At 36.6% G+C, this 18,207-nt stretch overlaps 1 protein-coding gene across 4 annotated transcripts in view; it reads right to left on the reverse strand.

The window, feature by feature from the left end:
• Positions 1 to 18,207, reverse strand: part of LRP1B (LDL receptor related protein 1B) — a 1,907,075-nt gene that overhangs the window by 992,924 nt on the left and 895,944 nt on the right. For all 4 annotated transcript variants that reach the window (XM_086718488.1, XM_025932005.2, XM_086718489.1 and 1 more), the window contains exon 5: positions 17,499 to 17,627. In XM_086718488.1, coding sequence (XP_086574614.1) covers positions 17,499 to 17,627 — 129 coding nt within the window. The remainder of the gene's footprint in view (positions 1 to 17,498; positions 17,628 to 18,207) is intronic.

The raw sequence follows: 18,207 nt of genomic DNA on the forward strand, positions 1-18,207 counted from the left end.
ATTACTTACTACAATTTATTCCTATATTTTAACGCATCTTTAAAATCATTTAAAAATGCTTGCAAAAGTATTTATTAATAACTCATATATGCTTCACTGACTATATATTGTAGTTGGCTTCTCTAAAGAAAACATAGTCCACTGAGCATTTGTATTCTTTATTTCCTTAAAAATAATGTATTGTGTAAATGTTAGTACAATACTATTTACTTTCACTGTTGGTAAATAAAGGAAGTTCTGTGAGATTGTTTTGTTGTTGTTATTGTTTTAATTTTGTTGTTGTTGTTTGTTGTTGTTGTTGTTGTTTTAGCAATGAGGATGGAGGTGGACTGACCTCACCCTACAGTTTTACAGGCTTCCCTTGTGAGCAAGAGTGTACTTTTTTGAGGTGGATGCATGAGGCCAGAAGTGAATTTTCTGGAGTAGAACATGCAAACTCAGAAGCCCAAACAAACAGAACCTGTGACTTCAGCCCTAGTGGCTCCTTGACTGACTCCAGGAGTCAAATAATCACTAGATCATGACTACCTTATGATTACTGAGCTGCTTCTTTTTTTATAGTCAAGAAAATAAGATTGTAGAAGTAAAAGAAACTTGCTTGATACTATTTTTAGAACAATGCATCCTTGCTTTTGTGAAGATTGGTGAGTTTTTGATGAATATGCACTAATTGACCAAAATTTCAATGCTTGTTAAGATGTAAAGGTAACAGTAATATGCCATACAAAATTAGTGTTGAAACAGTTTAGCTATACAATCATAATCAGAGTAGCTTTTGTGCTAATTAGGAAATAGGATGAATTTGGAAATCCTCAATTCCTCTTTTTTTTTCTGTCCTTCATCCAAAGTGTCAATAAATATCTTTGATTCTGATGTCAAAACATATCAGGAATCCCACCACGTCTCAGTGACTGTTACTGCCACCCTGCTCCAAGCTGCCATCATCTCTCAACCCAAATGATTCCTAGAGCCTTCTAACTGGTTTCTCTGCTTTCATTGATGCCCTCCTCCTCTTTTAGCCTTTCTCAACACAATGGCCAGAGTGATACCTTTAAAATGTTAACGTGAATCAGTTTTCTGCTCAATTCCTCAAAGGGTTCCCATTTCACTCACAGTAAAAGTCAAAGCCTTTATAATAGCCTGTAAACCCCTCCATTAACTGTATTCTCATTACCTGTTTGACGTCATTTCCTTTTTCTCCTTATTAATCTCACCCTTGTCATATTCCTCCAGACACACCGCCCTTCTTACTGTTCCTTAACCAACAAGCCAAGTAAGCCTCTGTCTCAGAGGCTCTTCCTTCTTCCTAATCACCACCACCGCCCCCCCCCCCCCCCCCCCCCATATATCAGAATGCCTGACTTGTTCACCTCTGTTAGGGTAGTATTTGAAAGCTACCTTTCCAGCAATGACTTCTCTTACTACTTTATTTTGTGAAAATTGCAAGCCCCTACAAACTCTATATACTAACTCTCTATAAGCTTTCCCTGCTTTATTTTTCCCATATCACCACCAAACATTGCATGTATCTTTTTTTTTTTCTGGTTTATTATTTTCTCCTTCTGTCACTGTACCTCTAGCATTTAGAATCTAGTGTTTATTCAATACAAATTTTCTGAACACGTAAAATGGTAACATGGAATTCTTGCAGAGTACAGTTCTTTTAGAAGCATTCTGTGAAATGTGACAAAATAATTTCGTTTTCTAACTGATGAATGGAATACAGAGAAAAACTGGCTAACAGGAAATTTCATAAACATCATTGGATCATTCAGGAAACAGATAGCATTGCAAAGAAAGGAAAAAAAAAGCAGATGAGTATGCTACGGGTAATATAATTAAATAAGCCTAAACTTTTAAACAATTATTTAATGGTTTTAATCATTTCTGATGTGAGTAGGGATATCAGGTTCCTTGTGTTTTACTCAGATAGAACGGCATTTGAATTTTTATCCTCTGAGGAATTGATCTAGGCATAAAATTCTTCTCCACCTTTAGAAAGACCCTGAAGTTTTTGACTTAATAAAAACTTCTAAACAAACAAAAATAAACAATAACAAAAAGTCTCAATGAGATTATAAAATTAATCAGCCTAAGAGTTTCTTCCCAATAAACAGACTTTCCCTGAACCGCCTACTATAAGCCAATAAAAATGAAGTCTTGAAAATGCTAAGATCATTTCCACGATAAAGTATTGTGAAAATTGTGAATTATCTATGCTTAACATAACCTTGTCTAGGGACCACACTGAAGCTTGCTTAGCTGGTTGGCTTCTCTCTTAACTTTTTAAAGCCCCTTTGAACTATGCAATGCTTGCTCTTGCCATTCTCTAATTTAGAAGTCCAGACTTGGTCCCTTTTCAACACTCCTAGCTCTGTTGTTTTCCAGTTGACCTGAGCGCTCCTGAAACCTGTTGGATCATAGATTTCTCAGGTTATGAAGAGGTCTTAGATGACTGTGTTATCATGTTAACAAAGACACACTGCCAGTCTGTTAGTACTTACTGTCTTCTTTTGACAACTGAAATGACCTTTGGTGACATTGCCTCTTATTGAAAAGTGAACTACGACTGAAAGCTTCTTTGCTTCCAAGCTTTATGAGAAGTCCAGATGTAGACGGTAATTTCTTAACTGGCTACCAGTCAGTAAATTTACTTATGTAATAAACATTCTTTGGAGTAAGGCTAGAATATGAAAGAACACCAAGATTCCCCTTAGAAACTGAGATGAAAATGAATTACTGGTCAACACAGGTAATGCTTACTTGATGTAACTCATAAATCTATTTGATTTTTGTAGTTGCTTTTTGAGTAAATCAGGTGATTGTTTTAATGCAAAATGTAGCAACTACTGATTTTATTACTTCTCATAAACAGAAAACCAATAAAGTCAGGTTCTTCATAATTTGACATGGTTTGATTTGATAATGGTGACTTTAAAAATTCAAATGATGTACTAGAGGAAGGACGCTTGTTAGTGTGATAATATTCATATGTCTCAGCTATTAACTATGGTTTCCCCCTTTATACAAATAAACATAGAGCGTACTTATGGGGGTGGGAGGAACCCAGTGAAACGCAAAACCCATAAAAAAAAATCAGGGGCTAAGTGTATAAATCTTTTTTTTCTATTTCATGAAAACTGGCATATGTAATCTGCCTCAACCTGTACTATGTCTGATCTCCAGTTGCATCATTACCTCAAGTTCCCACATGCCAATGGAAGAACATCATTATCTTGGGTAATGAGGATAAGTCTCGCCAGAATAAATGTGATCTTATCAAATGCCATCCTTAGAGTCAGTGGACAGTTCCCAAAGGAACAGTTGCAAAGCACATTTTAGATGACTTTAGTCATAGGAATACCTACATCAACATTTCATGTGAAGTAATAAAGACTAACTCTCCACATAGAAGAGACTGAAACATAAGAAAGCACTCAATGACTATACTTAGAGAACCAAGACTTAGATTGAATAAACCTTTCCAACAGGCTGTCAGTTGAGTCATGCTGGGGAAGCAAAAGTACCCTCATCTTCCTCACCATTCCCCATATGTGAACAGCATAAAAAATAGGTATTTTCTCTCCCAGTTATAAAGATGTGTATTTATGCTCTGTATGGCCAAAAGTTAGTTTTTTCCTATCATATATATTAACCAGTGCTAAAACTTTTGAAGACTGATTAGAAAACTGTGAATTAGAAGGAGAAACTTGAAAACATGGAGAACATCATTTGACTAGATACCATAATAATGCCTATTTAAATGCCAGGCCACTGTAACTATACCCTTGCAAACATACCCTTATCCTCTCATAGCCAAGAGTATACTGAATGTGTATGTATATACTTATAATATGCTTTGACAGACAGTTGATGCTAAATGAATGTTCTCAGAGTGAATAAAACTTACAACTTATTTTTAAGGTTTCATTTAAACTTCTTATTCTTCCATTCAATTCTAAGAATAATATATCAGTTATTTTCCTTTCAGATGATTAGAATTATGAATTCAGGGGCGCCTGGGTGGCGCAGTCGGTTAAGCGTCCGACTTCAGCCAGGTCACGATCTCGCGGTCCGTGAGTTCGAGCCCCGCGTCGGGCTCTGGGCTGATGGCTCAGAGCCTGGAGCCTGTTTCTGATTCTGTGTCTCCCTCTCTCTCTGCCCCTCCCCCGTTCATGCTCTGTCTCTCTCTCTCCCAAAAATAAACGTTGAAAAAAAAAAATTAAAAAAAAAAAAAAGAATTATGAATTCAGGTACTTACAAATAAATATAAACCTCATAAATACTTATGTTATAACAAATGTGTGTATATATATGGATATACACATATATAAATGTTTATCATGTTATATTATGTTCTAATTTTCCTGTAATTGTGAGCAATTATCTCCACTAATAAAGTTCAGTAGGTACACCTTAATATATGTTGAGCCAAAGATAAAAACAACAAAAACAAAAAGATTCCTAGGTTCAACTCAATGAAAGGTTAAATAATGACTCACATGTAAAGTATATAAAATGAAGGGTCAGAGTAAGACTAAATGTGCAATAAAACAGAAAACTATCATCTATGCAGCCCATAGAGTGGTTGTTAACCAATACAAATGTAAAATAATTGAAACAGGAATTTTTAAACTTTACTTTTAATACATCATATGCAAATTACATAAAGTCTCTAAAAATAAGAAAAATGGGATGCAGTTAGAAATGAGAACAATGTTGACAATTATAATAAAAATCACACCTTCCTCTGTAGGAAGGTAAACTACTATATGAAACAAAATGAAGAGCAATCTGTGTAAAGATACTAAATTACAAAAAAATCATCTTGGGGCACCTGGGTGGCTCAGCTGGCTAAACGTCCGACTTTGGCTCAGGTCATAATCTCACGGTTCATGGGTTTGAGCCCCATAGGGCTCTGTGCTCACAGCTCAGAGATGGAAGCCTGCTTCAGATTCTGTGTCTCCCTCTCTCTCTGCCCCTCCCCTGCTCATGCTCTGTCTCTGTCTCAAAAATAAAAAAAATAAAAACATTTAAAAAAAAGTATTAAAAATATCATCTAACAGTGGGCAATAAAATAGAAATTGTTGAATGTGAAATCCTACTTATGAATATAAATATGAACTATCTAGTTTAAAAAATAAGAAAAATAATTATTCAAATAATATTATTAATTATAGGTCAGACTCAAATAAGCCAAACTAAAAATATGAATGAAGTTAATATAAGTGGAAGAAAAAAGATATATGGTTGAAAATTTTTCTTTTCCTGTCAAAAACATATATAGCCAAAGTTTTTTTCTCTGGTTTCCTCAACTATTTTTTAATGGAAAAATTTATTTACTGAACTGAATAACATTTATAATATCATGCCATATAGTAAACTATGGTATCGTATTTTATAAAAAGTAAAATAAAATATGAGCCAAATGTGGAAACATCAAAGTGCTTTATAAACAGTACTGAGCTGATGGCCAACATGGTGGAGAAGTAGGGGGACTTCCTGCGTCTCCCAAACAAAGAAGGGCTGAAGCTAAAGGACTTTGAACCCCAAGAGTCTGGGAGGAAAAGAGACTGAGTCTACCAGGGAGAAAACGGAACAACTTGAGGGAGCATAGGTGAATGATTGCGAACTGGGGTAGATAGAACCGGCTGCATAGGCATGAAGGGGAGGGATTCCCCTCTGCCAAGAGACAAAGGGAAGAGAAAGAGCGACTGGGGAAGCATAGGACTGTATCTGGACAAGAGAAAAAACTTGGGACCAGGATGGAGAGGGATCCCAACTTTAACTGCAGATTCCATCTTCAGACTGGGGCCAGCTGCCCTGTTCACACACCTGGGGAGGTGGGGAGTCACCTTAGGGTTCAGTGGTAGACCAGCAGTGCAGTCCTCAGCAGGAAAAACCGGTCCCTTCCCCTGAAGGGCTGCAGCACAGGACAAAACCAGCTGGAACCTCCTATCAGGAGGTGTTCCCCCAGTACCGGGGTGCACAGAGTGGGAGTTTAATTCCCAGCCAAGCACCAGAGTAAAGGAGTCAACGGAGCAAGACAGACAGCCTCATCTATGCCTGCAGCACAGTGAGGATGGCTCCACAGGAGTGATTTGGGACACCGGGTCATGGAGAAGAGACTAGGGCATTACCATGTTTCTCCCCACCACCACCAAAAACAGGGTCTCAGGGATGGTCTGCAGGGCCCACAGTGGAGGCAGGACCACCCTACACCAAACCACACCTCTCAGTTCTGGGTAACTACATATCTTCTGGAGCAAGATAGATGCTGTTGAACCAGAAGAACCCCTCCTCCTTACCAGTGCTGCTGCATTGCCTACATTAATTCTAGGAAAATTCTTGACGTATAGATTTATTCTCCCCCCCAATTTCTCCTTCTTACCTCTTTGCTCCTCTAGGCTGTTACTCTGGTTATTGGTTTGTTTAAATAGATATATTTAATCCATTCTCTTGATACATGTTCTACACCTTCTTTACATTCCTTTCTCTCTCTCCGGATTAAGGCTTTTAGTCTCTCTGCCTAGTCAATGTTTCTTTTTTTTTTTTTTTTTCCCCACCCCTGTCATTTCTCTCTTTCTATATGCTCTTCCATCAGCACTGCCTCCACCCTGTTTTTTACCCGTAGCTGGTGTTTCTGTTTTTTTTGCTTTTGGATTGTTTTTAGTTTTTTGTCTTTTGTTTTTCTTTGTTTGCTTTATTTGTTTCTGTGTTTGTGGATTTGTTTTGTTTGTCTGTATGTCTGTTTTCCTTTCCAGGGCTACTTCAAGGAACAAATCAAAGCACACCTGGTGGAGGGTCCAAAACATCACTACAAGTAGGGAAATAAAATAACAAAAGTCACAACAACAGAAAGCAAGTAACACTCTCCAAAAAACACCTCCTGAAGGGCCAGGCCACGGACAGAGTATAACCCCCCTTTATTATAGCATTGCTCGCAGGTGCAGAGCACATAACAAGCTTTTAAAAGTCATAAGGGACAGAAAACTAGGCAAAATGATGAAACCAAAGAATTCTCCTCAAAAGAAATTCATGGAAGAAGTGACAGCTAAAGAACTGATCAAAAGAGATTTAAGCAACATAATTGGAAAAATATTAGAATAATAGTCATAAAGTTAACAGCTGGGCTTGAAAAAAGCATAGAAGACAGTAGAGAATCTATTGCTACAAAGATCAAGGTACTAAAAAGTAGTCTGATGAATTACAAAATGCTATAAATGAGGTCCAAAAAAGAAAAAATGCATGCGGCCACAGCATGGATTAAAGAGGCAGAGGTGAGAATAGGTGAATTAGAAAATACAAATATGGAGAAAGAGAAAGCTGAGAAAAAGAGCGAGAAAAAAAATCCAGGATCACAAGGGGAGAATTAGAGAACAAAGTGATTCAATCAAATGGAACAATATCCATATCACAGGAATTCCAGAAGAAGAAGAGAGAGAGAGGGGCTGAAGGTATACTCGAACAAATCATAGTTGAGAACTTCCACAGTTTGGGGAAGGAAACAGGCATTTAAATTCAAGAGGCACAGAGAACTCCCTTCAGACGTAACTTGAATCGATCATGTACATGACATATCAAAGTGAAACTGACAAAATACAAAGATAAAGAGAGAATTCTGAAAGCAGCTAGGGATAAACAGGCCTTAACATACAAAGGGAGACATATAAGAATAGTAGCAGACCTATCTACAGAAACTTGGCAGGCCAGAAAGGAATGGCAGGAAATCTTCAATGTGATGAACAAGAAAAATATGCAGCCAAGAATCCTTTATACAGCAAGCCTGTCATTCAGTATAGAGTGAGAGATAAAGGTTTTCTTAAACAAACAAAAAGTGAAGGAATTCATCACCACTAAACCAGCCCTACAAGAGATCCTAAGGGGGACTCTGTGAGTGAAATGCTGCAAGGACCACAAAGTACCAGAGATATCACTACAAGCATGAAACCTACAGATATCACAATGACTCTAAACCCCTATCTTTCAATAATAACACTGAATGTAAATGGACTAAATGCTCCAACCAAAAGACATAGGGTATCAGAATGGATAAAAAAAAAAAAAAAAAAAAAAACAAGACCCATCTACAAGAGACTCATTTTAGACCTGAGGACATCTTCAGATTGAAAGTGAGGGGCTAGAGAAGTATCTATCATGCTACTTGAAGTCACAAGAAAGCTGGAGTAGCCATACTTATATCAGACAAACGAGACTTTAAATTAAAGGCTGTAACAAGAGATGAAGAAGGGCGTTATATAATAATTTCAGGGTCTATCCATCAGGAAGAGATAACAATTATACATGTCTATACACCGAATTTGGTGGCACCCAAATATACAGAACAATTAAACACAAACATAAACAATCGTATTGATGAGAATGTGGTAACTGCAGGGCACTTTAATACTCCACTTACAACAATGGAAAGATCATCTAGAGAGAGAATGAATAAAGAAACAATAACTCCTATTCACAAATAGTTCCTGTTTGAAAGATGGGTCTGTAAAAAAGCCACATTTAATTTGTTCCCTAAAGGGGCGCCTGGGTGGCGCAGTCGGTTAAGCGTCCGACTTCAGCCAGGTCACGATCTCGCGGTCCGTGAGTTCGAGCCCCGCGTCCGGCTCTGGGCTGATGGCTCAGAGCCTGGAGCCTGTTTCCGATTCTGTGTCTCCCTCTCTCTCTGCCCCTCCCCCGTTCATGCTCTGTCTCTCTCTGTCCCAAAAATAAATAAACGTTGAAAAAAAAAAAATTAATTTGTTCCCTAAAAAGAATATACTGTCTCAGTATTTGCATGTTTATGTATTCATTTAACAAATTTTTTTTTGAGCACAGTCAGCTGATGTCATGTACTGCTCTAGATGCTAGGGACAAAGCAGTTAACTAAAGTATAAAACTCCTGTTTTCATAGAGCTTACATTTTAGTGAAGAAAGCAGACAATAAGCAAACAAATAATATTTCATATTGTTTGACAGTGATAAATTCTGTGAAGAAATGTAAAGCATTAGTAGTAATTGGGATGCAAGATGCTCCTTAAAGACAATAGTTCAATTCATTATATATCTAAAAGTTTGAAACAAAGGGTTTGAGAGAAAGAATGGTGTCAAGGATGATTCCAATGTTTTGCCTTGGACGACTGGGTGAATGAGTAGGGGCTGATGTTTACCACTGTCAGGGAGAGAATCAAGGCTGTGCGACACAAACAAATTGATATTTCTATTATATTTCCAATGGAGATATTGAATTGGATTTTAATATCCAAGTGAGTTTGGTGTTGAACAGAGAAGCCAGGTCTGATGATGCAAACTTACCAATCTCAGTCTCTAGATGTTTTATAAAACGATCGAAGATGTGTTTTTAAAGTCATGATACAAGATGAGAGCACTTAGGAAATCAATAGAGACGTCCAAAGAACTGAACACTGATCATGCCAAAATAATGAGGATAATGTAGCAAAAAAAAAAAAAAAAAAGAGAAAAAAAATTCCCAGTAAGCTAAAAGGAAAACTCTAAAATGTACTGCTTTAAAAAGGAAAAGTATTCAAAAAGGAGACAATGATTAGTTGTGTGGTAAGCCCTATAACTAAGTAATTAGGCAACTGGAGGTCACTGGTACTCCTGACAGTAGAAGTTTAAGTGATTCATAAGAATATAAGACTGATAGGGGAGCCTGGGTGGCTCTTTTGATTGGGCGTCCAACTTAAGCTCAGGTTATGTTCTCACAATCTGTAGTTCGAGCCCAGTGTCAGGCTCTGTGCTGAAAGTTCAGAGCCTGGAGCTGCTTCTGATTCTGTGTCTCCCTCTCTCTGGCCCTCCCCCGATAATGTGGTATCTCACTCTCTCTCTCTCTCAATAAACAAACATTCAAAAAAAAATTTTTTTTAATATAAGACTGATTTAAGTGGGCTCAAGACAGAAGGGGAGAAAGTAAATAAAGGAAAAAAAAACACATTCTGTGAGTTTTTCTATAAAGAGAAAAGAAAAATGGAGTGGTAGCTGAAGAGGAATGTAGGTTCAAAGAAAGCTGTTTACTATCATCTTTACAACAAGCTTATATGCTGATGGGATGATCCAGCAGAAGTGAAAATAGAAAACAATTATATGAGACTAATTCTTGAGTAGGAGAGAGAATTTGGGATTGGTCCACAATTGCAGAGATAGGCCTTAGGTACTAGCACAGTGTGTTCTTTCACTCAAACAAGAGGATGGTGAAGTGATTAGTTCTAGATACAGATAGATTGGTACATTTAATAAACTTCAGGGCGAGAAAATTCTCTTCTGATTGCTTCTATTTTCTCAAGTAAATATGACACAAAATCATCATGTTAGAATAAGGAGACATACGAAAATTCATTATCTAGGGGCGGAAAAGGAAAAGGTCATTTAATCTATTTCACTGTTTTCTGACCAGGCTGCCAAAGGACATAAACATACAACCTATGCTTAAGATTGCAATTTTTTACTTTGTTATTAAAAAGACAGATTAGTTCTAGGTAGGTACTCAACAGTAATTATACACCAAACTTCTAGGTACTTTACCAGATATATTCTTGGCAATTTGATGGTATGTTGTTCGAAACTTCTAAAGACTACTAAAATATAATTTATCTAACAATTTTACACATGTAACCTGTCATGGAAAATACAGATGGAGGCTCTGTGAGTCCTAGTGTTACCAAGAAACGCTCATATACATTTAAAACTGTAATCAATACGATGCATTTTCTTTTCTCAGGACTAACATAACTCTAAGCAGCTTGACTTGGAAGAATATGCAGACTACCAGTCATTAAAGTCAAGGGCAAGTATGTTCTCTAGAGGGAGGAGTGCAGGAGAGGTACTCTCTAACTATGGTTATTTCTTTGTTGATTGGTATTGATACAGGGGATGCCTTGAAGGCACTCTGGAAGAAAAATTTTTTTTTCTTATTAGAAATGACAAAATATTATCTTTTACTCAGCTTTATTTTTTCCCTGAGAATTTCGATAGTTGTATACTTCTACTTCTCCCAAAGTATAGAGAAGTTATATACATATGCATATCCTTGCATCACTTTCAAATTGAATAACTCATAATTTCTATGAATTAAAATGTGCTTCATTTGTTTTTAATTTTCATTATATGTCCAACTTAAGACAAAAAAGGGAGTGCATTTGATCTATAATTGTAGTGCATGATATGATCTATCACCTACATCTGGTTTTTCTTACACTCTGGATAAATCAAAGGTGTCATGACCCATAAGACACCATGGTTATGTTCTCTAAGATGTCAAGAAAGGTGCAACACTGTGAAAATGATGTCCTCTTAGAAAAAAAATCAAAACAAAACAGAAAAAACACACATAGAATATTCATGAGCAGTTTAATAACTCAACACAGCATACTCATTAATAGGGTTTGGGTGGGGAAAAAAAAGTGTGATATTTAATTTAGGTAATGGAAATTCTATCTGAAATCATTGCTCTGGTCTGTCATGGAATGTGATTTCCAACTAAGAGCCAGACAAGAAGTAGGGTATGAATAGTCCAGGAAATAGAGAAATATGTCGATTGGTCAGGCTAGGTTTTCAAAGGCAGCCTGTGAAACTCTAGCATTTCTCTAGGACGGAGCTTTAGGCAATACCACACGATTGCAGGCAGAGTGGCTTGGTCTACAGCTATATCTGCATAGTCAGCACACTAGGATTATATGTCAGTCTGAGGAGGGCTTGGGCTAGAGGGCACATTTGTGGACATTATGCATATTTTTGCCAATCATTTCAATGTCACTACTACAGCAAAGGTAGCATGAGCCCTGATTAACAGGATAAAACTGGGAAAATACCCCACTGTTTTTTATTTTCATCTTTTCCAGCCTTTTGGCATTCTTTTTACCAATCCTCAAAATCCCAGTCCCCTATTCTGCTTCCTGGATGTTCACAAAATTGCTTAAAGCATCCAAAAAAAAAAAAAAAAAAAAAAATTACCAAGCACATACTCTGAATTAGGCACTGACTTACTTCTCTGCCACTTACTATTTACTATAGTATACACAATTTCTTCCATGTATATGTGACTGAGTAAACAACAGCAAATTTGGGTACTTATGCTGGTTATGGTCCACTAGGCTCACTCCTAGCTCAGAATCTCATATACCATCATGTCATCAAATGCCATTCTCAGTTACCTACCCCACAATAAAATGACAACTTGGACAGGAACTAGACCTTTGGACTACCTAAAAATAGCAAAACCTATGGATAGTGAATCTTCAGATGTCAAGACATAATCACATATCATTCTGGAGGAAGCCATTCTTATCCAGATGGCATAGTGAAATAGATCTGACCTACTTAGTCTCATAAATTATCAAAGTTACTAAGACTTAATATGTTACCCTCCCTAAGAATACTCACATTTTAATATAGAGTGCTTTAAAAAAAAAACAAAGGGAACAAGGAAATTACATTGTAATAACTGAATTCCAGGCATTTCAAGTGGCTGATAAGGCTATGACACTATAAACAAGGTACTCTTCCTTCGCTATACTGCCACTTGCCTATTTCCACACAAGCCGAACCAGCACCTGCAGAAAATGTTGAATGATCCCTCTACCTTCTAAAGGAAAAATTTAAACTATACATTAGATAATAACAGAATTGGAGGTAGACATAGGAGTTATAGGACATTATATTTTGTTTTATTTCTCTTTAAGAATTGCAGCAAAGAAAACAGTGAGTGGTATGAAAACATCCCCTAGCATTGTCTAAGGTTGTGATTCTGTGGATTATATATGAATTATGATTTGTGTTTCTTACGCCTAAGAGTTCCATTGCCTAAATGGTCTCCTCACCGTCCCAATCAGTGAATAGCGTAGTATAAACTGTAATAGAATCCTAAAGTTATTTAATGGACTCTCTTGACTCACTACTCTAGTTCACTACATGGCAAAGAGGTACACTCTCTCTCTCATGGAGCCACTTATTACAGTGTCTCTACACTGATGATACAATTATTCAGTGCTCTTTATTCTGGGACTGCTTTAGTGCAATCAGTAGGGTCCTACTGGTACTGTAGAACTGTAAACTGGGTTAAGTGCCTGTCTTGAGCAAATGGTCAGGAGACTGAAAAGTACAGTCCAATGAGCCTGACTTTATCAGGAGTAAACCTGGCAACAGTTCATAAGTTAAACACCCTTGGCTATTACTTTCATTTTTACAGGTTCTGCAGGAGCCCACTTTTAGCCTTAGATGCCCACATTTAATGCTTACTTCTACATTAAAATTTGTCTAAATCATTTGAAAGAAAGTAAATTAAAAAAAAAAAACCTTTTCATTTTCAGATTTGACAACTCTAGAACTCTAATCTCAAAAAAAAAGTATAAAGTGAGCTTAAATGGATATGTATAGACATTTTAATGATTATGTTTAAAACATTTTTAAAAAAACATTTTAACATTTATTTTTGAAAGACAAAGCACAATCAGGGGAGGGGCAGAGAGAAAGGGAGACAATCTGAAGCAGGCTCCAGGCTCTGAGCTGTTAGCACAGAGCTGGACACGAAGCTCAAACTCATGAACTGTGAGGTCATGACCCAAGCCAAAGTCGAATGCTTAACCAACTGAGCCACCCAGGTGCCCCTAAAACATTTTTTCAAATGACAAGTCCTTATGTTGAATTAAAAATTTACTAGCTTTTGGGTCACCTGAGTGACTCAGTCAGTTGAGCGTGGGACTCTTGATCTCGGCTCAGGTCAATGATCTCATGGTGTGTGAGTTCAAGGCCTGCATTGGGCTTTGCGCTAATAGCACAGAGCCTGCTTGGGATTCATATTCTCTCTCAATCTCTCTCTCTCTCTCTCCCTCTCTTTCTCTCTCTCTCTCTCTCAAAGTAAATAAACTTACAAATTGTTTTTAAAAATTACTAGCTTTTAATGTGTGTCCCATTCCAAAGTTATGAACATTCCATTATGACATTCATATTCCAGTATGTCTCCCACTACATAGTACTATAACTATTATGTAAAATTATTGTTTAATGTACATTATAAACTTTCTTCCATTTGGAAATTATTCACTTTGATATCAAATGGATAGTTGGACTAGATTACCTTGGAGTTCCTTCCAACCTTGAAATTATTGATTCTACATTTCAGGAATCAGGTCAATCTTACCACGCATAGAAAAGAATTTGTCTCTGTTGCATGAATTAACAGGAATGAAAAGGACTCTTGCCTAACATTAATTTCTTCCCCCATCTACCAAAAGGTCTAAAATATCCTACCCCTTATTAGTTATTTATTAAAGGTGCTCTTAAGGCTTGTGAATTTTACTTGGATTCAGACACTATATTACAAAGACAGCATATTACAAAGGTGGGATAATCAATTAATAGTAATTAGGTAAATTAATCTAAGTTAACTGTCATATTGAAAATAAGACCCCACAGGCACATTTTGGGATGAATAGCTGAGGAATGACCATGTTGTTATTCTGTGCTGAAAGCTATAAGCAGCTTCCTAGCCAATTGAATCTGCCTCTCTCTGCCTTCACAGAAAAGGCTATTCTTTCAAGAACTTTTTAGTTTTCCCATCTATCATTTAGAAAGCCTTTTGCAGAACCCTCCCCTTGGATCTAGTTTTAATTTCCCATTGTATCCCTTGGGCTTGATATTTCTTTCTCCCTTTCTCTCTTTCTTTCTTTTGTCTATAAATCTTTTACATACATCCACTATTCTGGACCAGCCCATTCTAACCTCCCATAGTTTCTCATGCTCCCATATTCTGAGATGTCTGGAACTCTGGCTTGTAGGAAAAATTAGCTTTTAGAGTCCAGTAGGGTAGGATTGTAAAGGAAGAAAAAAGAGGGGCCAATCTAAGCAGCCAGGTAAAGGAAATAAGGAATAGCAAAGCCTTAAAACAAATGTGGTTTAATTCAAAACATTTTCCTAGCACTCATCAGTCATGGCAACACTACAGTATAACATTGCCACAATAATATAAGGCTGATGCATTAACTAACATTTTACATATAACTGAAGCCAAAAGTATCCTCTGGTTCATTTGTTATCAATTTGAGAAAACCAAAGCAAAAGTGATCATTGTCCTTTAGAATTTGTACAAATACATTGGTTCAAACATCCATGTGACCTTTAGAACTAGTCAATATATGGTATAGACTTGTATCATTTACTATATTACTAGCAACTCATTTTTCTAAAACTATAAACCCCAGGAACATTCTCATAAAAACTGTATCTTTCAAACTCTGTAGGCTAATATTGTCATCAAGCCAACCACCAAGAGGTGAAGGCTTTTATATGTTCCATTATCAATTCTAGATTCATCAAATCTCCTTGATTCAGCATTATATTATCATGTACCATCCTTCACTGGTTACATTGTTATTGGCAGATACCTTCTCCACACAAAGAAAGGAAGTGCCTCTTTGTATAGGGTTTATTACATTACACCCTCCCTGTAAAGCCACAGCAATATTGTGTGGATCAATAGAAACCGTAAAGAACAAGCCTTCTACTTCTTCAGGCCATCAATATTTTAAGTCAGAACTCTCAGTGGTGGGAAAAAAGAATATGCGACCTGATTTAATTTTTCTCAAGGATTGCCCCCCCAAAATAAATGTGGCCTCATAAACCAAGTCAACAGTTCAAAGAAGTAAACTAAGAAGTAAAAGAGTTTCTGTCTAATTTGGTATACAAATGTCTTGTAAATAATTTAACACACTGTCTCAGGAAAATGGTTGAAAGTATAGCATGAGGTTATGTTGTAGAGGGAGACAGCTGTGCCTGTTTGCGAAGCAAATCCAATGCTTTGCTCAATCTATCTTCAAAAAAGGGAATGGAATGCTATCCCATGCTTCATTTTATAATTGCTAATAAAAGGGGGTAAAGGGGCACTCAGTAATTCATCAAAACATCATAATTTGAAAACCCATAAAATGAAACCAGATTTGAGAAAACTTAGAACCTAAATGGAACAGCATGTACAATATTTCCTTGTATTATTCTTAATTCAGCCCACAAAATATTAGCATTATCCTATTGTTACTAACATATCTCAAGGCTATTTCATTAGCAAATCATCTACACTTACTGAGTGTTTACAATAGACTGAATACTGTGCTGAAACAATAGGCTTCTCCCCACCCCCCTCCCACACCAGGGACAAGGTAATAGGAAGGCAGTTTTGAAACAAGAATTCCAAATACTTAAGAGTGTAGCATTCATGGGGCTCCTGGGTGGCTCAGTTGGTTGAGCCACTGACTTGAGCTCAGGTCATGATCTTGCAGTCTGTGAGTTTGAGCCCTATGTGGGGATCTGTGACAACAGCTCAGAGCCTGAAGCCTGCTTTGGATTCTATGTCTCCCTCTCTCTCTGTCCCTCCCCACTCATCCTCTGTCTCTGTCACTCTCTTTCTCAAAACTAAATAAATATTAAAAACATTTTTTAAAAAAGAGTGGAGCATTCATCTTAGTAATTTCAACCAGGAAGAAAAGTTTATTCCTTCTTTTTTTTTTTTCTTTGCTTTATCCTTTGCTTCCTTCCTTCTTCCCATAAATATTCACTGAGTACCTATGTGTTCCAGGCTAGATCAGAATTCAGTAAATAACAAAAAACAAAACTCACAAGTTCCATACTCTCATAACACTTCCATTATTCTGAAGAAATCATGATAAGCAAATGCATAATGGGGTTCATTTCAAATGGTAGTGGTATAAAAAAAATAAAAATGAAAAATCAAAGTGACTGAGGAAGAATACATAAATAAATAAATATGGGAAACAAGATAGTGATGGAGAGGGTACATACTGTTAAGCAGAATGGGCAGCAAGGGTATTCTGAATGTAGCCATTTTAGCTAAGCTTTGAATGGTAAGAATGTGCATATCATAGAGAAAAGCATTGCAGGCAAATAAAACATTAAGTGGAAAGACCTCAAGGCAAGAGCAATGCTGTTGAAGAACAACAACAAAAAACATTATAGCTGGTGTGTGATGAAAGGAGAGAGTAGCACTAAGTGAGACTGGAAAGGTAAATGTTGCCAGACCATTAGGTTCTTACATGTCTTGTGAGAAGTTTGGATTATATTAAGATGAGTGAAAGTAATGGAAGATTTTAAGCTGGAGAATGAAGTGACTTGGTTTCTATTTTAGCAGATCACTTTATTATGCTGGGTATGAATTTTGGTGAGAAAGCAGGAGCTCAAAGAAACCAGTTGAGAATCTATTTCCTAGTCTAGGAGAGAGATGGATGATTAACATCAATTCATTTCTTTTCAACAGGTTTTGTCAAAAATTAGAAACTTCCTATTAATGGAAGGAGTTCTGCAATGACCAGTGACGACCAAAATAACTACTCTGGATTTTTAAGTATGGATCAGGGAATTAAAATGAAGGGGAAAAAAATCGATTTCTTTCAAGTCCATATTACTCTACTACATTTCTAACAAAGAGGAACTGAAAAAAGGAAATAAATTACAGAAGGACAAAAACCATAACTTACCGTTTTTGGCTTTGCAAGATCTGTTGTCTGGCTGCATTATGTAGCCCTCCACACAACTGCAAGCATAGGATCCGTATGTATTTATGCAGGTCTGGCTGCATGCACCATAAACAGCACATTCATCTTGATCTACAAGGAAAATGGGCATCATTTGTAAGCAGATTTATTGTTGGGCATTTTGTTTCTCCTGAAAGAAATTTTCTTTTTCAAATTTTGGAAGGAGATTATTATATTAGAAAGGAAGAGCCAAGTCCAAAAGTCTTTTCAAAACCACACTAACTGAAAGTCAAAATTCAATATTGCTTTAATAGTTACAGAGATGCAAGATCAAACTTAATACCTAATATTTTATTTTAAAAGAGAATTTATTTGCATTTCTCATGGGCAGGGTAGACGTCCCTATATCCTTTTCAAAGACAAAAATGCATTCCAAAGAATATTTGCTGAATAGATCTAGTGTTCATGACAGACTTTTTCACTATTGTAACAAAGAAATTAGTCTAGTAACATGGTTTTAAATGAACAGATTAAGAGTTCTGAGCCAAACTATGCAAACCACCCTCACTAAATCAAAAAGAGGAAACTATTAAACAGTGTTTAAAAGAAAAAAATCATCTTAAATTGTATTTTAATATCTAGGGTCCTCTTTCTATTCTTTACATTCTTCCTCTCCCTATACTCCTTCTTCCTGCATCTTGTTCAAATGTCT

Source organism: Puma concolor, chromosome C1 (genome assembly GCF_028749965.1).
Source record: "Puma concolor isolate L17-30 chromosome C1, mPumCon1.1.hap2, whole genome shotgun sequence".
NCBI lineage: Eukaryota > Metazoa > Chordata > Mammalia > Carnivora > Felidae > Puma > Puma concolor.